Genomic DNA, 20,747 nt, shown 5'->3' with positions numbered 1-20,747 from the left:
CTTCTGACGATGGGAGTCACCTAACCAATGCCTCTCTCCTCTGGTCCCTTGAGTCTTCCATCAAGGGGAGGGCTGCGCCCATGGCCACAGGGAAACCTTGCTGGTGAAGCCAGCTCTTGGAGACCGAGGGATACTGACGATGAGCTTGCCAGGAAAATCCCTTTGGAAGTGGCGCTACTTGTCTGCTCTCAAATTACTGTCTTCTGTGACCAGGGTTCAGATTTAAAATTGATTTTGTAACAAAATACAAAATCATAGTGTTTGGATTAAATTTTGCTTTCTTTTTAAAAAGGCTAGAATACCTATTTATATATGCCTGCAACTTAGAAAAATCATAATGTAATCTTTTCTTTATACTTTATTTTTAGGGTGGTCTTGTAAACTGACAGAGAGGCACAGTGATAGGATCGGAAGAGCAGTGGATTGGGAGATTACGGTTTTGAACTTTAGTCCTGACTAATCACACACTCTAAACTAGATAATATATTTAACCATTTTGGATCACAGTCTCTACACTGATGAAATAAGAAACTGCATTAGACAGTCTTTCAACTCTTCCGTGACAGCCTAAGGCCATAAACCTCAATTTCCTTGTGCCTTCTCTAGGACCAGTCTACGTTTCCGTGCTGTTGGGAGTTGAGGGGCTGCTTTTCCTTTGGTGAATAATTTTGTTTCCAGCAACTAGGACTGAGCAAGTAAAGAGGAAACAGCAGACTACTTCTGACTGCCCAGCTGTGCTTTTTACTAGAAGAGCCATTTGTAGTCAGAGTATTTCAGGGTATTAGAAAACTGTGGAAATATGATAGTTACATTCTTCAGTAGACTGAAATTACAACTTGAATGCACTTAATGATATACATGTATATTGTAATTTGTAAACATAACTCAAAACTTTGTATCTGAGTCAGGTCATTTGTGGTTGGCCATTCAGACCTCATTTCTATTTGACAAGGGTTTATTTTAAGATTGCTTTGCAGAGCAGTTGTTTAACATTCAAGTGATCTATTAGTGTCAAGTCTTTAGCTAGACCTGTTTTAAATGAGCTGCCTGTTAAGTAGAAAACCAAACGAAAATTTAGGTTTCCAGCCGAACTAAGCAAAATCAATGTAACTTAAATTTTATCTTCACATATGTTTACTTGACCTGTTTTTTTTCTTGAATATTCATTTAGGATAGTAGTAACTGTGCAAATTAAATTTTTTAGTTACTCTTGATACTGTTGCTTAGCAAGAACTATAGACTTCTTAATAAGCTCAAAGAAGAACACTTTACAGTAAGCCCAGCTACATGGATTCAATAAGTTGTGTTTCTTTGCAAAATCGTATTTTAGAAAGAACAAGATTTGCTTCTATAGCTTTATTTTTAGGATGTTAAAAGAAATGTCCTACTGAAGTAAAGTTCTCATTAGGCCCTTAACTGCAACATTATTTTTTTTTACAGGCTAAATATATATAGTAACACAATTTGGTTATTTTCTTGGGGATGGGAGTCAATTGGATGGAGGCTAAAAATGATTTAGGTAAATAGTTAACCTGTGCTTCAGGTGGATAGTAGTTTTATACATCACTGTAATTCTTAACCATTAGTGACATGGCTTCCTCTCTTCTTCCGTTGTGTCCAGATTGTCACAAATATAATTACGGCATTTTTTCCTATTTAGCAGATATTACCAGTGTTAATTTTTTAACTCAGATTTTCAGCTCTTCCCTTTTGTGTTCTAGGTGCTCCATACTTGCTTGCAGTGCTTATGTGGCTCTGGCTTTGGGTGATAACCTTATGGCTTTGAATCATGCAGATAAACTTCTTCAGCAGCCCAAGCTGTCAGGATCTCTTAAGTAAGTATGACTTGCCCTGTTGGTTTTGTTTCAAGGTTTTTGGTTAGTTTGTGGTGTGTGTCGCTTCTTTTTACGCCTCCAATGAAATATATATTTGTAGGGAAAGCAACTGGTAAAAAAAAATTTCTTAACTAGGGATGGCTGGTTAGCTAAGTTGGTTAGGGCGTGGTGTTATAACACCAAGGTCAAGGATTTGCATCCCATACCGGCCAGCCAAAAAAATCACAAAAGATTTCTTAGCTCATGTCTTGGCAGTGGACATTTTTTCACTTGTTGCTTCCCAAGGATTAGTGGCAATGGCATTTACTGTACTGAGCATTAGGAGACAGAAACTTTGGACTCTCTAGTGTCTACTGCTAGATCTTACTGGAGCATGATAGGCCCCAAAATAAGATGAGTCCTCAGAGAGAAGACCCACAAAAAAAGGAGTTTGGTCAACATAATAAATCTACTGTGAAGAATGCAATTTTTTTTTTTTTTTTTTAAAGATGACCGGTAAGGGGATCTTAACCCTTGACTTGATGTTGTCAGCACCATGCTCACCCAGTGAGCTAACCGGTTATCCCTATATGGGATCTGAACCTGTGGCCTTGGTGTTATCAGCACCATACTCTCCCGAGTGAGCCACAGGCTAGTCCGAAGAATGCAATTTAGATAGACAAGAATTTTAAAATATTTTCCCAAGCTATCGTTGATTATTTCATGAGATAATTTTATTCAGACTCTTCACATGCCTCTTCAATATTAATGTCTTTCATTGTCGTTCTAAAATTTTCCAAAGCACATCATCTTTTCTTTTATTGAAATTGAGTAAAATACAGCATGCTTTGAATTTTTGTATGATGGTGATCCTGGAAATTTTATCCAAAGCCACATGTATTCTGTGAAACATTAAGATAGTTTTTTTTTTTTCCATTCATCCTATGGATATATGCTTATAAATATCAAAATTTAAATGCTGGGCCGGCCCGGTGGCGCACTGCTACAGTGCGCCGCTTGAGAGCGCGGTGGCGCTCCCGCCGAGGGTTCGGATCCCACATACAAACTGGCCGCTCACTGGCTGAGCGAGGTGCGGGCACGACACCGAGGGTTGTGATCCCGTTGCCGGTCACAAAAAAGGATAAAAAGGAAAAAAAAAAAATTTAACTGCTTACTCTTTTGCCTTTTAGTGATCTTTGTTACAATGTGCAACACTTAGAGTTGTGAGATCATACTCTGCGAAATAATTATGTAAATACTTAATTTTTTTGCCTTAAAAAAACTACTTTATACAAGCATGTACAATTAACATTACGGACTAGCCAGTTAGCTCAGTTGGTTAGGGCATGGTGTTGATAACACCAAGGTCCAGGGTTCAATCCCTATAGCAGCCAGCTGCCAAAAAATTAATTAATTTCATTTCATTTCATTGAGTAAAGTTGTTTCAGACCAGTGCTCCCCAAACATGCCTTGTGTTTAAAATAAAAAGTAATTAAGAAATCATCCAGTAATATAAGAGACTTTGTCACAACTCAAATATAAGAGAGCTTCTGCTCTTCTGCAAGAAAACCTTGTTTAATATTCAGGCCTGGGGGATCCTGCTTTCCAGTTCAAGGCAGTTTGGCTGTCTCTAAAGTGCCTTCCATTCTTATCATTGCCCAACTCCGTGACATTCCAAAGTCAGGAACCACTGCTGCCACCACCTCTGGGATTATGATATTCAGATTGTGGTAAGTATGGCCATTTTGAGAGTAGTGGACTTTTTTTTTTTTTTTTTAAACAAAAATGAAACAAATTCTAGCTGCTTTTTTAATCCTTTGGTTGATATTGTGGTCACTTTTCAATAAATTCAAAGTAGATTCTTTACGTGGTATTTATTTGAGGGTTTTTAACCTTGTTTATCAACTTCTTCACTCTGAAGTCAAAGAAACAAAATTCCTAGATGATTCCTTAGCTTCCTTCTGAGGGATTGGCCAAGCCATGTCTGGAAATTTCTTTTTTAGTTCTTTTAACCATTCTACCCTAATTAATTAATTAATAACAAGACTACCTGTCTTCCCAGTGGAAAGTAAGGAGGTCTTCCTGCATTTTGCTGCCCTTAAATAACCATAGCAGCTTTTGCCCCGCTGCTGTTGCTTTCTATACTCCTAGTCAGGGATATCTGGGCCTTGTGTGTCATTAAGAAAAATCACGATTTGTAAAAATGAACGTGCTAATAATAAAAAAAAATTTTTTTTAAGACATTTCATTTGATTTAAGAAATTTTTTTTAAGTTAAATCCACAGAAAACAAATTGAAGTAGCTCTTTGAATTTGTGCATGTGTGCTTGTGTTTTATGATTATTGGCTTGTGGATACTGCACTAATGAAATTTTTTAAATATCTTTTTGTTTAATGTCATTTCTGTTAGGGTATTTGGTGGGGAAACAAGGTCATTGCAGCCTCTGCTAGTTAGAAGAAAGAAACTGCATAATAAAGAAATAAAGAATTCTTGGGTTGTTAATGTGCATAAATCCCAGAAAAATGGTCAAATTGAAAAGAGCCTAAGATGTGAAGTCCCAAGATCCATGTGGACAGACAGTCCAGGCAGGTTAGCCCAGGAGGTGAGACCTGAGCTGGCCCTTTAAAAGGAGGAATTAGATCTCGGCTTGTGCCGATTAGGCCAGACTCTGAGCCTGAGGAGGCTAAGCCACAGAGGAGCACTGGGTTGGGGGGCAGTGAGAATATTGGCTGAATATAGGAAAGTGGGGTCAAATTGTGGAGAGCTTTAAAACTATAAAAGATTAGTTTTGTTTCTTTTGTTCTCTTTAGAAAAAGTCATTCAGATTTTAAGCAGGCATGTAAATATGTCTAAGGCTGTTTTAATTTTGAAAAATCAGTCAGATAATCGTGGAGAAAACAGCTCAAAATAAGAGACTGAAAGAAGCAGGCTATTGTAAGCCAGGAGGATGTGAATCTGACCTAGTGTCAGTGGGCATAAAATAGATGGTATGAAAAGCAGGAAACCTTTGGAATAGAAATAACGTTGAGCCAGCCTAAATCTGGAATAGCCTTAATTTGCCAATTTTGAACTACTTTCTCAATTGATATGTGTACTTTGTTCTACTTAGCTAATATAAAAGTTATTATTATATATTTTAAAATGTTTTTAAAGAGATAAACTTTAAGTGATCCTTAATTGATAGATTTTAATTCAAGAACATTAAATATATGGAACGTATACCCAATGTATAACAACATAATACACCTAATATTATTATACATTGGGTATTTTTGTGATAAACTATTTTTCAGTTTAGAATCTGTTTTTTCATTTTAGGTTTTTGGGCCATTTATATGCGGCAGAAGCCCTCATCTCTCTCGACAGAATATCTGATGCCATTACTCACTTGAACCCGGAGAATGTCACTGATGTCTCCTTAGGGATCTCTTCAAATGAGCAGGACCAAGGTTAATGAGGACACATTTGATCAGAACTGGTCACCATTTCCACTTCCTTCCTGTCGTAATCCAGGATGTGTGGAAATTTAAGGGCATGGTTGTGAAGGGAAGGAAGTTTTAGGTCAGCTTTCCACATTTTTGGCTATACTTACTTTGTAGTAATTGTTTGTTAAGTAGACCTGGAAGTTGATTATCACATGGTCTGAATTCTCACTTTTAAAAGGCAGATTGTGTTAGGAGAATTTATTTTGGTTCTGATACTGTAATTTTTTTCTTCGGAGTGATTCCACAATCCAGCGGGGAGTAAAAATATTGCATTCAAAAGTCAGTTTTAAGTCATGGCTCAGTTTTTGAAGAAGTGAAACTATGTGGCATTCACTTTATTCAAGGTTAGCTCGTAGCTTTGGGGGAGGCAGGTAGCATTCTAATGTCTTTTAATAGAAGCTCTGCTATATGAAAAGAAAATATTGTGACAAATTGCTTTATATTATATTTCTACTTCATAAAGAACATTTAGATTTTTACAAAGTATACATTGTTGTCCTGCCCCTCAGATTTATTTTCCTGTCTTTGTAGGATCAGACAAAGGTGAAAATGAAGCAATGGAATCCTGTAAGTAAGAAGTTTTGTAAATATTTAGGTAGCCTACTCTGCATCTCAAAGATTTAGACTCTATGTCTTCTGTGCCCTTCATTTGTCAGCCTAAGTAGTAGTTTCGTGCTTTATTCTGAGTGGCTACTCGAGGGCAGTAGATTGGGTTGCCTCCTTGCCCTTGGCACAGCCTCTTCACCAGTATCTGCACTCTTTTCCCCAGCTGGGAAGCGGGCCCCTCAGTGCTACCCCAGTTCTGTCAACTCTGCCAGGACCGTGATGCTCTTCAACCTTGGCAGTGCTTACTGCCTGAGAAGCGAGTATGACAAAGCCCGGAAGTGTCTCCACCAGGTGAGGCCAGCATGGGAGGAGCCAAACCTTCTTGTAAAGCGGCTAGCAGAGGGTTTGAGGTTTCTGTTTTTTCTTATTTTGCTTGAGGCTTCTGGTCAGTTTGTAAATATTGGAATATTACTTTTCCAGCTTTAAAAATACTCTTGCAGGCTGGACAGTTAGCTCGGTTGGTTAGAGGGTGATGGTGCTGATAACACTAAGGTCCAGGGTTCAATCCCTGTACCAGCCAGCCATCAAAAAAAAAAAATATATATATATATTCCTGCAAGACAAACAACTGATCATAGTTGCAAATGAACGTAGACACTTAATGGAGAGTTTTTCCTAATGATTTTAATAATTAAAATTGCAAAAGATTGAAAACTGTCTCAAGAGATTCCATATAAGTACATCCATATAGTTGAACACAGTGCAACTGTAAACTCTGTGCACCAAAATGAAAAGATATCCAAGACATACTAAGTGAAAAGAGCAAGGTGTAAAACAGTCTCTATATAATCCTGTATGTGCGTAAAAGATTTCTAGAGGATGCACCAGAAGCTGCTAACATTAGTGGTACGGTTGGCAGGATGAGCACTAGAATGGTAGACGTTTAGCTGTATACTCATGTTTTTTAGTTTTGAGTTGTGTGAATCTATATTCAAAAAGTTAATTATAGATACACCCTTCAGAAAGTCAAGGTTCAGAAAGCTAGTACCAGACAAACTCCAAACACTGAAGAAAGCTGCTGATAATGTATAACTAAAATAGACCTCTGAATTCAGTCACTGAAATGGTACATCATCAGGCCTCAAGGAAGATTCTGATTAGACTTTATAGGTCAGCTCCCCTTCCCTGGACCAGTCATAGGCATGGAACCATACCTGCAGTAGGAGACTGGGTACCACCATTGGCAGTCCCAGAGGGATTACACAGAATTGGAAAGGGATAATTCCTCAAGAGGACATTCATACAGCAGATGTCTGTTGAACACCTAACTTCTGTGCAAAGCTGTGGGAATAAGTCTAAATAAGCAGACATGATACAACCCTGCCCCTGAGGACCTTACAATTAGGAGACATCTTCCTAAAAGGGGTATTGCAAGGTGAAAGGGTATGCAGAATTTTAAGACTTTTAATATATAGAGTTTGTACCAAATGGTACATTCACTAGCAGCACATGAGAAAGCCCACATCCCCACATGCTTGCCAGAGTAACTAAAATTGAAATTAAACCTACTCTTGGGAAATACGATGGCTTCCAGAAATTTCCTGCCTATGCAGGCAAACTTGTTGTGCCTAGAAGTGATGATGCTTTGTCATGTGTAAAGTATCTACAAATGATATTTAGTCAACTTACTGGCATTTGATCAGCATTTCTGATCCAAAATCAGAAAAGTTAAGTGATGGACTGAAACATATTTGATATTATCTGGGAATTGAGTGCATCAGTTAAACTGGTAAGAGTTAAACCGTTTCACGGTTTTCAGTGGCAAGGCTAGGGTGTTTAACAGCCCTTGTGAAAGTGCCTCTGGACCCTAATCACTGCAGCAAACCAGGCTTTTGATCTGAAGTTACAGTGTGTACAGTCCAGCTCAGGTTCTCATACAGCAGGTGGCTGTGGCTGCTGCCACGCTGGGAGAGACAGATGGGGTCAGGCCTGGTTCGGGGTCTCAAGGGGGTTTTGTTTTGGTCCCTTGGTTTTTAGGTTAATCCAATGGCTGGACCTTTGTTAATTGGGAGGCCCACCCTGCCTGGGAGGGCAGAACAATGATGTGAAGAGTTGGAAAGGGCTCCGAGTAGATGTTTCCGAGGTTGCCTGCCCACCACTAACCATTCTGAACAGCCAGTAAGCAAAATGCCATTCAGTCTCATAAAATTGTTGCCTTGAATATTTGTATTTTAGAAAAAGCTGCAGACTGTGGTCAACGCAAAGAATAGTAAATGGCCCACGTGTATTAGCCACTTGGAGTGAAAGTATAGATTTTAATAGCCGCAAAATGTTTAAAGATTATTTTGCCTATATAAAACAAGGTCTAGAAGTATAAAATCTCATATAGTGAACCGAGTTGTTATACCTCAGTGATGTGGTGAGAGGAATAAAAGTCTCCCCACCTCATTCATGAGGAACTTCCTAGGAGCATGTGCTCTGCACCAAGATCCCCACTTGTCTGAAATTTCTCCTAATGCTGTCAGGGACCAACCTGGTACAAGATTCTGGTCCACCAGACATCTTGTGCATTCAAGCTGCAGCCTTCAATACCATTCCCCCCACACACCCACCCCATTTTCTATCAGATAACTACTTTGCAAGAACTAATGCAGGCCTTTCTTACCCCAAAGCTCTCTATTTGAAAGAATCTTCTTTCTGTCTCCACATTCACAGTGCATTCACTTGCTTCTCTCTCCCTGGCATTTTAGGTAAATTTGTTTGGATTATTGTTATGTACATCCTTGTTTACTGTAAGGGGAAGTCCTTGTCTTACCCCCATACTCACTTTTGGTTATTAAGTATTTGTGGCTGGTTAGTTAGCTTGGTTGGTTAGAACATGGTGCTGATAACACTAAGGTCCAGGGTTCAAACCCTGCGCTGGCTAGCTGCAAAAAAAAAAAAAAAAGTGTTTATAGAAATACATTTTCTGATTAAAGAGAAGAGCAAAGTAGTTTGGAAGCAGAGAGCATCTGAAACTAGATGTGGAAATACAAGTTGATTAGTAAAGTGAGGAAAAAGGCCTGCAGCCCAAAGAGGCCCAGACTAAGGAAATAAACCTATAATTTCAGCACCTTTGACCAAAGCAGTCCAGACTTATTTTCCTCAGGAATGGCTCAGAAAGAAGCTGCTGGCTGATGCTATGGTTCTTACTCAGATCTAAGGTAGCATTGCCTAAACCAGTAAATTATTTTATTTGACTAAGTTGTATTATGTTTCAGCCCTTTAAAATGGGGACAATCAAACATGCTAAGTGGTACTTTTTTTTGTATTACCACCCATTTAAGTTTGAATTCTTATTCCTGATTATTGGCAACTCGCAGCTTACAATATGGAGATTTTACTTAGGAAAACAAATGGGCATGCAGATGCAACTGTGTCTATGGTGAAGAGCCACCAGCAGACCAGGCCAGATGACTGTGAAGTGTGCTGTCACCTGTCTCAAAACCCGAGAGAGCCCTGAGACAGAACAAGAACCCCAAGTAGATGAAAATCAAGAGAGAAGAAAAACTTTTCCTACTAAGAACTCATCATGGATTAGACGAGAGAAAATAAATATTAAATCACTTAACTAGAAATTACATGTCTAGCTTAATTGGTAGGTTTCAAGACAAGGGCAGCTGAGGGACATCACAGCAGAACAATAGATAGTCCCTAGGAAGTCATGTGGGAATGAGCTTGAATAAATTTGCTACCTTGTCACTGGTTGGCTGATGCTTTTTTTTTTTTTTTCTTCTCGTATTACTTGGAGTTTTTATCTTAAGCTATTGGTTTTTCATGGGTATCTTTCTGTTTTGAGCAAAGGCGGCTTCAATGATCCATCCTAAAGAGGTGCCCCCTGAGGCCATCTTGCTGGCCGTCTACCTTGAGCTGCAGAATGGTGAGTAATTCTCTCTCATTAGGATGATATCCTTCAAAGAGTCCCAAATTTTTAATGTTTGCTTTTTCCCTTCAAAATCAAAACTTTGCCTTCCTTGAAGATATAACCCGTCAAGTTCTTCTAAACAAAAATGTAGTTGGGGAGTTTTTGGTATCTTACAAATTCCTACTTACAAATTAAGTATTTCCTTTTATCTGTGAAAATGCAAAATCATAACTTTTGATACTTCATAGTTAATCCCTACTAATTAACCTTTCTCTTAGATGGTTAAGTGACTCTAATTGAGAACATGAGTCAGAACGCTAGTTGCTTGGAGTTGTACACTAGAATATTTTAAACTCAGATGTCATACTGAGATTTACAGTAAAGCCAGTTCTTGCTGAGAATTATTTATCCAAACATAAATCCAGGTCCTGCTTCTGGGGCATATATGGCCTCCAAGATAGGGCTTACTAGAAGAAAGGCAGTAGGCCCTAAATATGAGATGGCATGATGTAGAAAAGATATGTGAATGGGAGAAATTATAAGGACAGAAATGTTAAGAGTTCTAAGTTATACCTCCTTGGGCTGGCCAGTTAGCTCACTTGGTAGAGTGAGGTGCTGATGTGACTAAGGTCAAGGGTTTGGATCCCGTACTGTCCAGTCACCAAAAAACCCCACAGAAAACAAGTTATACTTCCTTGTTGATTATGGAAACCCTTACAAGGCTCCCCACTTTTTATAGTTGAAGAAGGGGCTTTAAGTGCCTAGCACACAGCAGGGCTCGTCCCTCTGAAAGGCATGATTAGGGTTAGTGCATGGTCCTATGTAAAGCTACACGACTACACCAGCTGTCAGGTTGAGGCAGTAGCTATGCTAATTATATAGCTAGGCATTTCATAACGAAAGCCAAAATATTTCATTATTATAGTTATACTTAGTTTCCATTTGTATTGTCAAGGCTAGGGCTCAGACCCTTCAAACCCATTCTACAGACTGGGTCACCAGACCCCTCACATGCAGGTCCACGCTAGGTAATTGGGAAAAGATCCTGGGAGCCATTGGCAGATGATACGAGCTCAGTCCTCAGTCCTCAGCAGTAGCAGCAGAAGCAGCAGTGGCAGGGCATCCCAGGGGCGGGGGGCACTGACAGCAACAGCTTGCAGCAACCGCCTCCAGCAGCAGTAGCGGCTCGCCTTGCGCCTGCCCCTCCGGTGGGGAGCATCCCAGGGGCGGGGGGCCCTGTGGATCAGAGCCACTTGTCCTTTATACTTAAGTCCAATAACCTAGGACACCTGGGTGCATGTGCACAATTACATTAGACAATAACCAAGGAACACCTGGGCGCATGTGCATATTTATATCAAATGCTCAGCAAGATTCTGAACATGTGAGGGGCTCTGACCCTTTTCCTTCACTTTTCCTACATCCTAGATCCCCTCTTTTGTACAGCCCACCTGTAACCAGTTCTAAACCTGGGCTGTACCTCAGAATCCCTGGGGAGCTTTTAAAAATCCCATTGGCCAGGACACCCCCGCATCACTTAAGTCAGACTTCTGGAGATGAGACAGATTCCATCCAGTGTACAGCCACAGCTACAGACCACAGCTCTTCTAGGTCATCTTTTACCTCCCTTGCAGGATTCTGATGGCTTGCTTTACATGCAGTGGTATTGTTGTATGCTTTGTTTTTTAACGAGAAGTGTTTTTCATAGGTAATACCCAGCTGGCCTTACAGATCATCAAAAGGAATCAACTGCTCCCAGCAGTGAAAACACTCTCTGAAATGAGAAAGAAGCCAGTGTTTCAGCCTGTCCACCCGATCCAGCCCATCCAAATGCCAGCTTTCACCACTGTGCAGAGAAAGTGATATTTTGCTTTTGGATAATTGTCACCTGAGACCCCGGGGAGTATTTACTGGCCTTTTTAGTTGTACCACAGCAAAATGAATAAAAGACAGATGGTAAAGAGTGCTAGTTTTGAAGACACAATTTTGAGATGGTTGTCCCTGACTTTTTTTTGCCAGAAGCTTACTTTAAGTATTCACAAATTTATTTTCAGCTGGTTTTCTTTAATCTCTGCCATACTATTAATTTTGAGCCATTATGTGATGTTATCTGTGTCACAGGCAATTAAAACATCATCTTTTTAGAACAGTCGTGTACAGTCTTTCTTGTAACCATTAGAATATTTTAGCATGTGAGATTTAGTATCAAAGTTTAAAAAATTGACAGAAGAACATCAGCAATAGATGAATAGCCAATCGAAACCTGACCTTGTGGGGAAGGGAGAGTGAGGGAGTTGATGTGTTTTATGCCTACTTATGACTAAAAAGACCAGAAAATGCATAATAACCCATAGGGCTGGTGTAATTGGGTTAAGAAGAAATGACCGATTACAGACAGGGTTTAGTGCACTGGCCTTGTTCACCCTCCTACACTCATAGACAGAAGCACTGGTTCTGGAGTCTGTTAGCACGCAGTGCAAGGTTCATTGCTAAGCCCTTTGCACGTGCAAAAAGAATTTAAAAGATTTTTCCCAAGAGACAGGTATGTGTGGTGGGATTGATATGGCCAAAATTTGCCAATAGGGTGGATACACTATCTTTAAGTAGGGGGAAAAAAATATATAGACTTGCTTTAGAAAAATCAAGTGACCCTCTAGTTAAGATGGTGTTTCGTAGATTTATAAAGGCTTGCCATTTAAGCGTGTCTCTTGCTGTCAACATCTCTTCACTTCCCTAGTTTAGAGACCAACTTCAAATAGGGAAGTGTAACACACTAGCTGAATGTAAGTGGTTCCTCAGTTTCATAACTAGACAGGCAAGTATTTGGATAAGTATGTGATTTATCTGAAATTTTACCTGAATTCTGTTGCTGACATCAAAGAAATTCAGATAGGGATGTATACTGGAACTGAGTATTTGATTTAAGTAGACATTGCCCACAGACTCAAGGGGGCAGATTTCTTCCTCCACTTAAACATGGATGGATGTGCGTTGGGACTTCATTGCTGTATTTCCAGTTGTAGTTGTTTTATACACAGAGTAGATTCTTCCCAAGTGGATATAGCAGAGGTGTCCTAGCTTCCTTGGGCCTCTTGAAGCCCTTTCCAGATGAGATGAGAGTAGAACCCTTAAGCAGCACTGGTATTGATCCAAGTCTGCAGCTTCTGCTTTTCCAGCCCCAGTATAAAGCTATGCGACTACACCACTTGTCGGGTTACAGCAATAGCTACACCAATTGTATGGCTAGGCATTTCATAACTAAAGCCAAGACGTTTCATTATTTTAGTTATACTAAGTTTTCCATTTGTATTATCAGGGCTAGGACTCACAGACCCTTCAAACCGTTGTACAGACCCCTCACATGCAGGTCCACAAGCTAGGTAATTGGGAAGGATCCCGGGAGCCATTGGCAGACGACACGAGCTCAGTCCTCAGCTACAGCAGCAGTAGCTTACAGGTCCAGCAGCTTACAAGTCCAGTGGCGGACTCTCAAAGGGTCCTGGGGGCCCTGGCAGCAATAGTCTCCAGCAGCAGTAGTGTCCTCCTCGTGACCCCCCAAGGGGCATCCCAGGGGCAGGGGGCGCCTGGGGATTAGAGCCACTCATCCTTTATACTTAAGTCCATAACCCAGGACACTTGGACGCACATGCACAATTACATTAGACAATAACCAAGGAACACCTCAGCGCACATGCATATTTATGTCAAATGCTTGGCAAGGTTCTGAACATCTGAGGGGCCCTGACTATTTTCCTATATTTTCCCAACACCCAGACCAACAACAACAGAGTGGGACCCACTCATGCTACAGGATGGTAGCAGAGTTGCTTAGCCTGGGCATTTTCTAGAGAGTGAGTCCACAGACTTCCTGAATTGCTAGGAACCCACAGGGTCTTGGTAGTATGAACGTAGGAAAAGGCCTATAAATTGTTCTTGAAAACGGCACATCTTTAGTGAAATCTTAAGAAATTAGAATTTTCTCTGCTTGTTGGTTTGTTTATGGGAAAGCATGAATAGCTATGAAGGGCAGAAGGCAGGCCCCATCTTAAATAAGAATACATTTAGTTGCAACAACAAAGATTGTTTTTCTCTCACTTGAGAAGGGGGAACCTAGGCAGCTACTGGCCCAGGTTCTAGTGTTCAATGATGCCATCAGGGACCCGGCTCTGTTTTTCCATGCCACTATCCTTAGCATTTGGGCTTTCATCCCTGTGGCCACAAGGTGTTCCAGCATCACGTCTGCAATGAAGGCAAGAAGAAGAGGGCAAAGGCAACCAATCTGGAACAAATCAGGAACAAAACTTTCTCAGAAACCCCCAGCAGACCTCAGCTTACACCTCCTTTGTCAGATCATGTTATGTAGCCATCCTTAGCCACAGGGAAGCCTGGGAAAGAAGTTAAGTCACTAACAGTGTCTGCTGCAGTTGCTGGAATAGCCCCACACATCTTAAGAGGAGCCAGTCACATGTTTTCCCAGCCAGGTGAACTATATCTGATGCCTTGTCAAATGAACGTTCCAGCAGCTCAGCTTTGCCTTCTACAAGCCCACCCTTGGAAGAGCCCTGCACATTACATGTAAGCTCTTCATCTCTGTGGCTCAGGCACACTTCCACTTATTTATTTTTCCTGCCCCTTCATTAAAGTCACCTCTGCCAAGGGAGGTAATCCTATCTATACTAAAAGGTTCCTTTTTGGGGGCCAGCCTGTGGCTCACTCGGGAAAGTGTGGTGCTGATAACATCAAGGCCACAGGTTCGGATCCTATGTAGGGATGGCTGGTTGGCTTACTGGCTGAGAATGGTGCTGACAGCACCAAGCCAAGGGTTGAGATCCCCTTACTGGTCATTTTTTTAAAAAAATAAAAATAAAAGGTTCCTTTTTTTTTTGAAAAAACATAATTAAAAGGTTTTAAATGCCACTTCCCTGAAGTTTTTCCTAACTCTCCCCAGTTTCTTCCCCCTTTCTTTCGTTCCTGGTATATGCACTTTCTTATGTGGTATATGGTTTTCTGGAAATTGACAGATGTCGGTGCTATAGACATCAACCTCAAAGGATGGCCTCTTATTTGCTGGGGTTTTGAATTCTGTGAAGAGCCCCATTAGCTCTATTTAAGCTTTACCAGCCATTCAGCTGCACCATCTTCAAAATGGAACAAAATTTGCCTCGTGAATCCGTTCATGGACCCAATAAGAATGTTATTGTAAGTGTCTCTGAAAGTGCAATGCATGAATTCTCAGAATAGCTGGAATAGTTTTCCATTACGCCCCCTGGTCCTTCCACCATAGGATAGCCCCCTGCAGAGCTCTACTCAAGCCATGTCCTTGACTGGCATCTAGGCCCAGCAACCTTCCATGGCCTTTCTCTGTCTACTTCCACCTGCATGCATATGGACACCACTCACCCTCTGCCACTTCTTTTGTACACAGTGCCACAGTTTCATAACAAAATACATCCTGATATTCCTACCACTCACAGTCCCTTTGGGAACTTGTTAGCTGGGAGCTCTGCCCCTTACTCAACCCAAGTGACTTTGAGCAAATGACTTTATCTCTTTCAAGGTTTTTTGATCAGTTTGTAAAATTGGGGTACATTTCCTCAGGGCCCAGTGTGAGGATTAAAATGAGCTCATGAATGCAAAAGCCCCTGGTGGACACTTAATACAGGTGAATTCATTTATCCCTCTGTTACCTGAAAGACGGGCTCAGGGCTGGCCAATTAGCTCAATTGGTTAGAGCATGATGTTATAATCGGATCCCCATACTGGCCAGACACTGAAAAAACAGACCTGCTCAGCCCAGTCACCCTCTATAATTCCTTCAACTCAGTGTTACCTTTCTTTTTTTTTAAAAAAAGATGACCGGTAAGGGGATCTCAACCCTTGGCTTGGTGTTGTCAGCACCACGCTCAGCCAGTGAGCTAACCGGCCATCCCTATATAGGATCCGGACCCGTGGCCTTGGTGTTATCAGCACCGGTGTTGTCAGCACCACGCTCAGCCAGTGAGCTAACCGGCCATCCCTATATAGGATCCGGACCCGTGGCCTTGGTGTTATCAGCACCGGTGTTGTCAGCACCACGCTCAGCCAGTGAGCTAACCGGCCATCCCTATATAGGATCCGGACCCGTGGCCTTGGTGTTATCAGCACCGGTGTTGTCAGCACCACGCTCAGCCAGTGAGCTAACCGGCCATCCCTATATAGGATCCGGACCCGTGGCCTTGGTGTTATCAGCACCGCACTCTACCGAGTGAGCCACAGGCCGGCCTAGTGTTACCTTTCTGAATCTATCTTATCCCTGTCTTGAAAGCCACCTGGAGAAAAGTGACTGATGACATCATGGACCCTGGAGCCAGACTGTTTGGCTTCAAATCTTGCTTCTCTCTCTGTGACAAGTTTGATCTGGAACAAGTTGCTTTTGCTTCTTTGTGCCTGAGTTTCTTCATCTGTAAAATGGGAATACTAATAGTACCTACCTCGTAGGGTTGGAATAAGGTTTAAGGGCCTGGCTTTTGTTGCCATTCATTGCTGAATTTGCCTCGAACTCCAAATGTTCAAGAGAGACTCCATAATTTTCACTGTGTGATGTAAAAGTGATACCAAAGTAGAGACTTTCCTGAGCCACTGACATTATAGAGTTAATACTGGGGGTGGGCAGTGGGGAGTTATAGAGACTCGAGGTAAATTATTACCTCCACTTTTTTTTGTTTCTTTTGGTGGATGGCTGGTATGGAGATCTGAACCCTTGACCTTGGTTTTATTAGTACCATGCTCTACTGATTGAGCTAACTGGCCAGCCCCGTTCCACTTTTGATATGTCTAATGTCTGGTGCCTAGTAAATACTGGCATCCTATATTCTCATCCCATTCTTACCTGCCTTGCCCAGGTCCTCATCTTGTGATGACAAGAGGTCCCAGGCCTCCCTGTGTCAGGCCCCTTCTCCCACCCTTTCCTCCTCACCACAGCTTGTAAATTGCTAAAGCACAGCTCTGAGGCCAGCCCGTGGCTCACTCGGGAGAGTGCGGTGCTGATAACACCAAGGCCACGGGTTCGGATCCTATATAGGGATGGCCGGTTTGCTCACTGGCTGAGCGTGGTGCTGACAACACCACCCAAGGATTGAGATCCCCTTACCGGTCATCTTTAAAAAAATTAAAAATTAAAAAATAAATAAAGCACAGCTCTGACTCCTGCCCAGGGTTTCCTTCAGGGAGACCTTTCAGGTATCTTCATGGTAATTACTCCACCACCCTATTTAGCTTCTGTTAATCCCTCCCCTACATCCTATGTGTTCCCCAAACCGGATTCTCTGCCATCTCCCAAAAGGATCACCATTTCCCACCACCAGGAAGTTCTCATGCTGCCTAGAATTTTCTCCCTTCCAGTTTCAACGTGTCAGCATCCTCGCCATCTTACACTGCCTCTCCGTAGCCCTGACCTTCTCCAAGGAGAGTCCTCTTATGCCCCAGCTGTTCACACGTGCTTAATGAGGGCGTGCTCTGGGCTGCTGAGCATGTTGGTTGATCCCCACAGTCCTTTGGCAAATCTGCAAGCACAGTCAGTGTTCTGTCTTTTATGACGTGTTCTTTGTCAACTTTTTCTTCCCTGTCAGTCCTGGATTGTAAGTGCCTTTGAAAACAGGCTGTGCATGGATGTGGATTATTCTAGGTGAACAATAAAGTCTGCTGAACAGAATTTTTGGTGTTTCTAAGGCCTGGCAATGTAACACAGGACCTGCTTCTTTCAAGGTGGGGATGACAGTTAACATAACCCCAAGACTCAGGCTTCAGCATCCTTGACCCGCTGCGCCTTATGGAGAGTTAAATAGTGGCCCAGGATGGGTGAATTGGTTACTGGTCAAACTCAATCCTCCAAGTCAGCTGGCCCAGCCTAAAGTAACCAGACCCACGCTCAAAGCCAGCAGTTCACACATTCACCTCCCCTTTCTCTCTGGGAAAGATGGCAGAAATGTGGGCTCCAGGGTGGGAGCCGGGCTGCCACAGAGAGGAGGCAGTGCAGTTCATTAGCCCCCTCATTTGGAGCAACGGGAATCCGTGTGGTGACAAACAATTGTCCTGGAGGATTTAGGGGATTTGGCCAAGTGTCCCTGTGGGCCCCCAGACTCCTCCTAATCCCGTCCACATTTCAGACTACTTAGGATCGCATTAAATGTCAAAGCCGGCGTTTAGGGAAATATCTACATTTCGTATGCATCGCCCGGGTCAAAAGAAAAGCTGAAGCGAACCTTTGGAGCATTTGGCGCGAGAGGCGCTCTGTGTGGTCCCGAGAGTGAATAGGTAGAGGGGGGCGGCGCCCTCGCGGCCTCCCCGCCCAGGAATGCGGGCCTTTCACATGTAGAAAATGCTAATGCTTTGTTCTTGCCTCGGCCTCCCGGAGGCGCAGAGGCGCCCCGCCGGATTGTCACAGCTGCATTTGCATGTGAGCGGCCCCTTGTCCCCATCCCCCCCCATCCCCTCCCCCAACAGGGCTTTGCTGAGGACTTCTGGGACTCAGGGAGAGGCCGCCCGCAAATATCCTCTGCCACCGCCTAATCCCGGCTGAAGCTACAGGTAGCTGCTTTCTGAGTGAATAGCCTTTCCCCTGAGGCACCAGGCAGTGAATATTTTTTACTCCATTCTTATAAAGATGTTGGCACTTTCAATTATTTTATATGAAACAACTTGTGACTATTCCATCAAGGAAGATGAAGTGCTGGATGAACCGTCTTCCGGTCCAGTTCACATTTATGTTCTGGTGGCAGGTACCCTGCGTTTGATTCGACACGTACCAGATACTCCAAACTAACCATTGCGTGGGTTCATACAGTAGGACCGCAGGTGGCGGGGGCTAAGGGGAAAGGGTGTTTCATGCACATCTTTCCTGGAGGGGACACAACCCACAGGGCTTAGGGGCCGCCCGGGGTCCTGCAGCGAAGGCGCCGCAGCGCAGATGCGAGCGGCGGGCCGGGCAGCCAGGCAGCGCGGGGTAGCCGCGCGTGGACCGCGAGACCCAGAGCGCCCCCTGCCGGCCGCACGGTCGGCTCGGCGAGCCCCGGAAGGGCAGGGAACTCACCCACACCGAGGGGCACAGCGCTCCGGCCCCTCCGTCCTAGAGCTGAACTCCAGCTGTGGCCGACACCCGGGCGCCCAGAGACGCGGGCGCAGCCACGGGATCCTGCCCAGCACGTTACACACACAGTTGCATTCAGTGATTGCCGTGCTTATTTTATTCATTTCATTTTATTCATTTTCGTCTTTTCTCTATTTCGTCTTTATTTTACTTTACTTCGACTTTGTTTTCTGCAGTTTTATTCCATTTCGTTTATTTCACTTCATTATTTTATTTGGTTTATGATTTCATTTTATTGATTTTATTTCGTTGATTAATTTCATTTATTTTGTTTCTCTTTTATTTATTTCACTTCTATACTTTATTTTATCTTATTTTACTTTATTTGTGGGTGAAAGGGTGGACACATTTTGCATCCTATATATTGTATATTTTTCTGCCTCTGAGTTTTGAGAAATGGTGAAAATAAATATTGTCTCAGCTAATTATACAGGGTATTTGTCTCATCCCCACAACTAAATTCGAAGCACCTGAAAGTCAGGGACAAGGTTTTATGTCATAATTGGGCCAGGGAAATATCTGTTAATTGACTGAATGTTGTAAATAAATGTCTCCAGCTGACACAATGGAGGAAAATCATTGCAAATAACGGCAATCATTTTTTTTTTCTTGGCAACTGGCCGGCACTGGGATACAAACCCTTGATCCTGGTGTTATCGTACCGCGCTCTAACCAACTGAGCTAACCAGCCAGGCTTAAGTGAAATTTTTAAACCCCATCAAGGCACCTTCTCTGGGTATGACACTGCCTGGCATACAGGGCAGAAGCCAGGAGGAGACCACAAGAGCTCCAAGCCAAATTGAGGATGAAGACAAGGACAGAAGGATTCAAACAAGGCTTCATGGAAGAGGTGTCATTGCAGGTGGGCAGAGAGACAGAGAGGAGGCTGCTTTGGGTGACTAGACAACGGAAGCATGTTCTGGATAGATAAACGTAGGAAAAATCCTCTCTGTCATACTGCAGAGAATCTCGTGCTGGGGAGAGCTGTCTGCAATTCGAGGTAGGTCATGTAGCGGGAAGTCTCAGTTCTCAGACCCTATGGGTCTGTGGATTTCATGGGAGTGCCTTAGAAGTTGTGACACCCCCCTTGCCCTCCAAAATACCGTGAAGAGAGTGTGGTGTGTGTCATGTGTTACTTGGGGAGAGGGAGGAGGAAAGATGATTCACTATTTTTCTGCTATCAATTCTCTAGAAAGCCCTATGAATTGCATTTTTGAATTTTCACCTTATTTTCTCCCAACGTTTTAGTTTGAAAAATATTAAATATATAGAAAAGATGGAAAAGTGGTATAATAAACCTTTTTATGCCCTAGATCCACCAATTAACACTTCGCCAAAACTTACTTTAGCATGCTGTCTCTCTTAAACACACACACACACCTTATCTATCTATCTATGTGTATACATTTTCTTTTTTTAGCTGAACTTTTCATAAGTTGTGGACACCATGACACATCACCACTAAAGGCTTCTGCCTGTATCTCTAACAACAAGAACATTTGCTATATAAGCATAACACAATTATAATTCCCAGGAAATTTAACATTGATACAATAATTTTATCTAATAATACACAGTCCATATTTAAATGTCCTCAGTTGCTCCAAAAATGCCCTTTATTGCTGTTTTTTCCCCTGGTCTAGGATCCAATTCAGGATCACAGATTGTATTTGGTTGTCACAAGTCCTTACTGAGTCTTCTTTTTTTTTTTTTTTACCTTTTTAAAAAAAAGATGACTGGTAAGGGGATCTTAACCCTTGACTTGGTGTTATCAGCACCACGCTCTCCCAAGTGAGCCACGGGCCGGCCCCCTTATTTAGTCTTCTTTAATTCAGAATATTCCCCCAGCCTTTTTAGTCTCTCATGACATTGAC

At 42.4% G+C, this 20,747-nt stretch overlaps 1 protein-coding gene across 3 annotated transcripts in view; it reads left to right on the top strand.

The window, feature by feature from the left end:
* CNOT10 (CCR4-NOT transcription complex, subunit 10) overlaps positions 1–11,896 on the top strand; it is a 71,140-nt gene extending 59,244 nt beyond the window's left edge. For 2 of the 3 annotated variants that reach the window (XM_008583640.1, XM_008583648.1), the window contains exons 14-19: positions 1,722–1,835; positions 5,133–5,263; positions 5,831–5,866; positions 6,069–6,196; positions 9,689–9,764; positions 11,458–11,896. In XM_008583640.1, coding sequence (XP_008581862.1) covers positions 1,722–1,835; positions 5,133–5,263; positions 5,831–5,866; positions 6,069–6,196; positions 9,689–9,764; positions 11,458–11,612 — 640 coding nt within the window. In that variant the 3' untranslated portion in view covers positions 11,613–11,896. Of the gene's footprint in view, positions 1–1,721; positions 1,836–5,132; positions 5,264–5,830; positions 5,867–6,068; positions 6,197–7,882; positions 8,024–9,688; positions 9,767–11,457 lie in introns of those variants that run through there. The other variant, XR_551296.1, reaches the window with a different exon arrangement.
* Positions 11,897–20,747: the final 8,851 nt, after the last annotated feature.

The sequence above is a fragment of the Galeopterus variegatus genome, unplaced genomic scaffold (assembly GCF_000696425.1).
Source record: "Galeopterus variegatus unplaced genomic scaffold, G_variegatus-3.0.2 Scaffold99, whole genome shotgun sequence".
Lineage (NCBI taxonomy): Eukaryota > Metazoa > Chordata > Mammalia > Dermoptera > Cynocephalidae > Galeopterus > Galeopterus variegatus.
The sequence above is the reverse complement of the archived record's forward strand: the minus strand, read 5'-3'. Positions and strand labels throughout refer to the sequence as shown.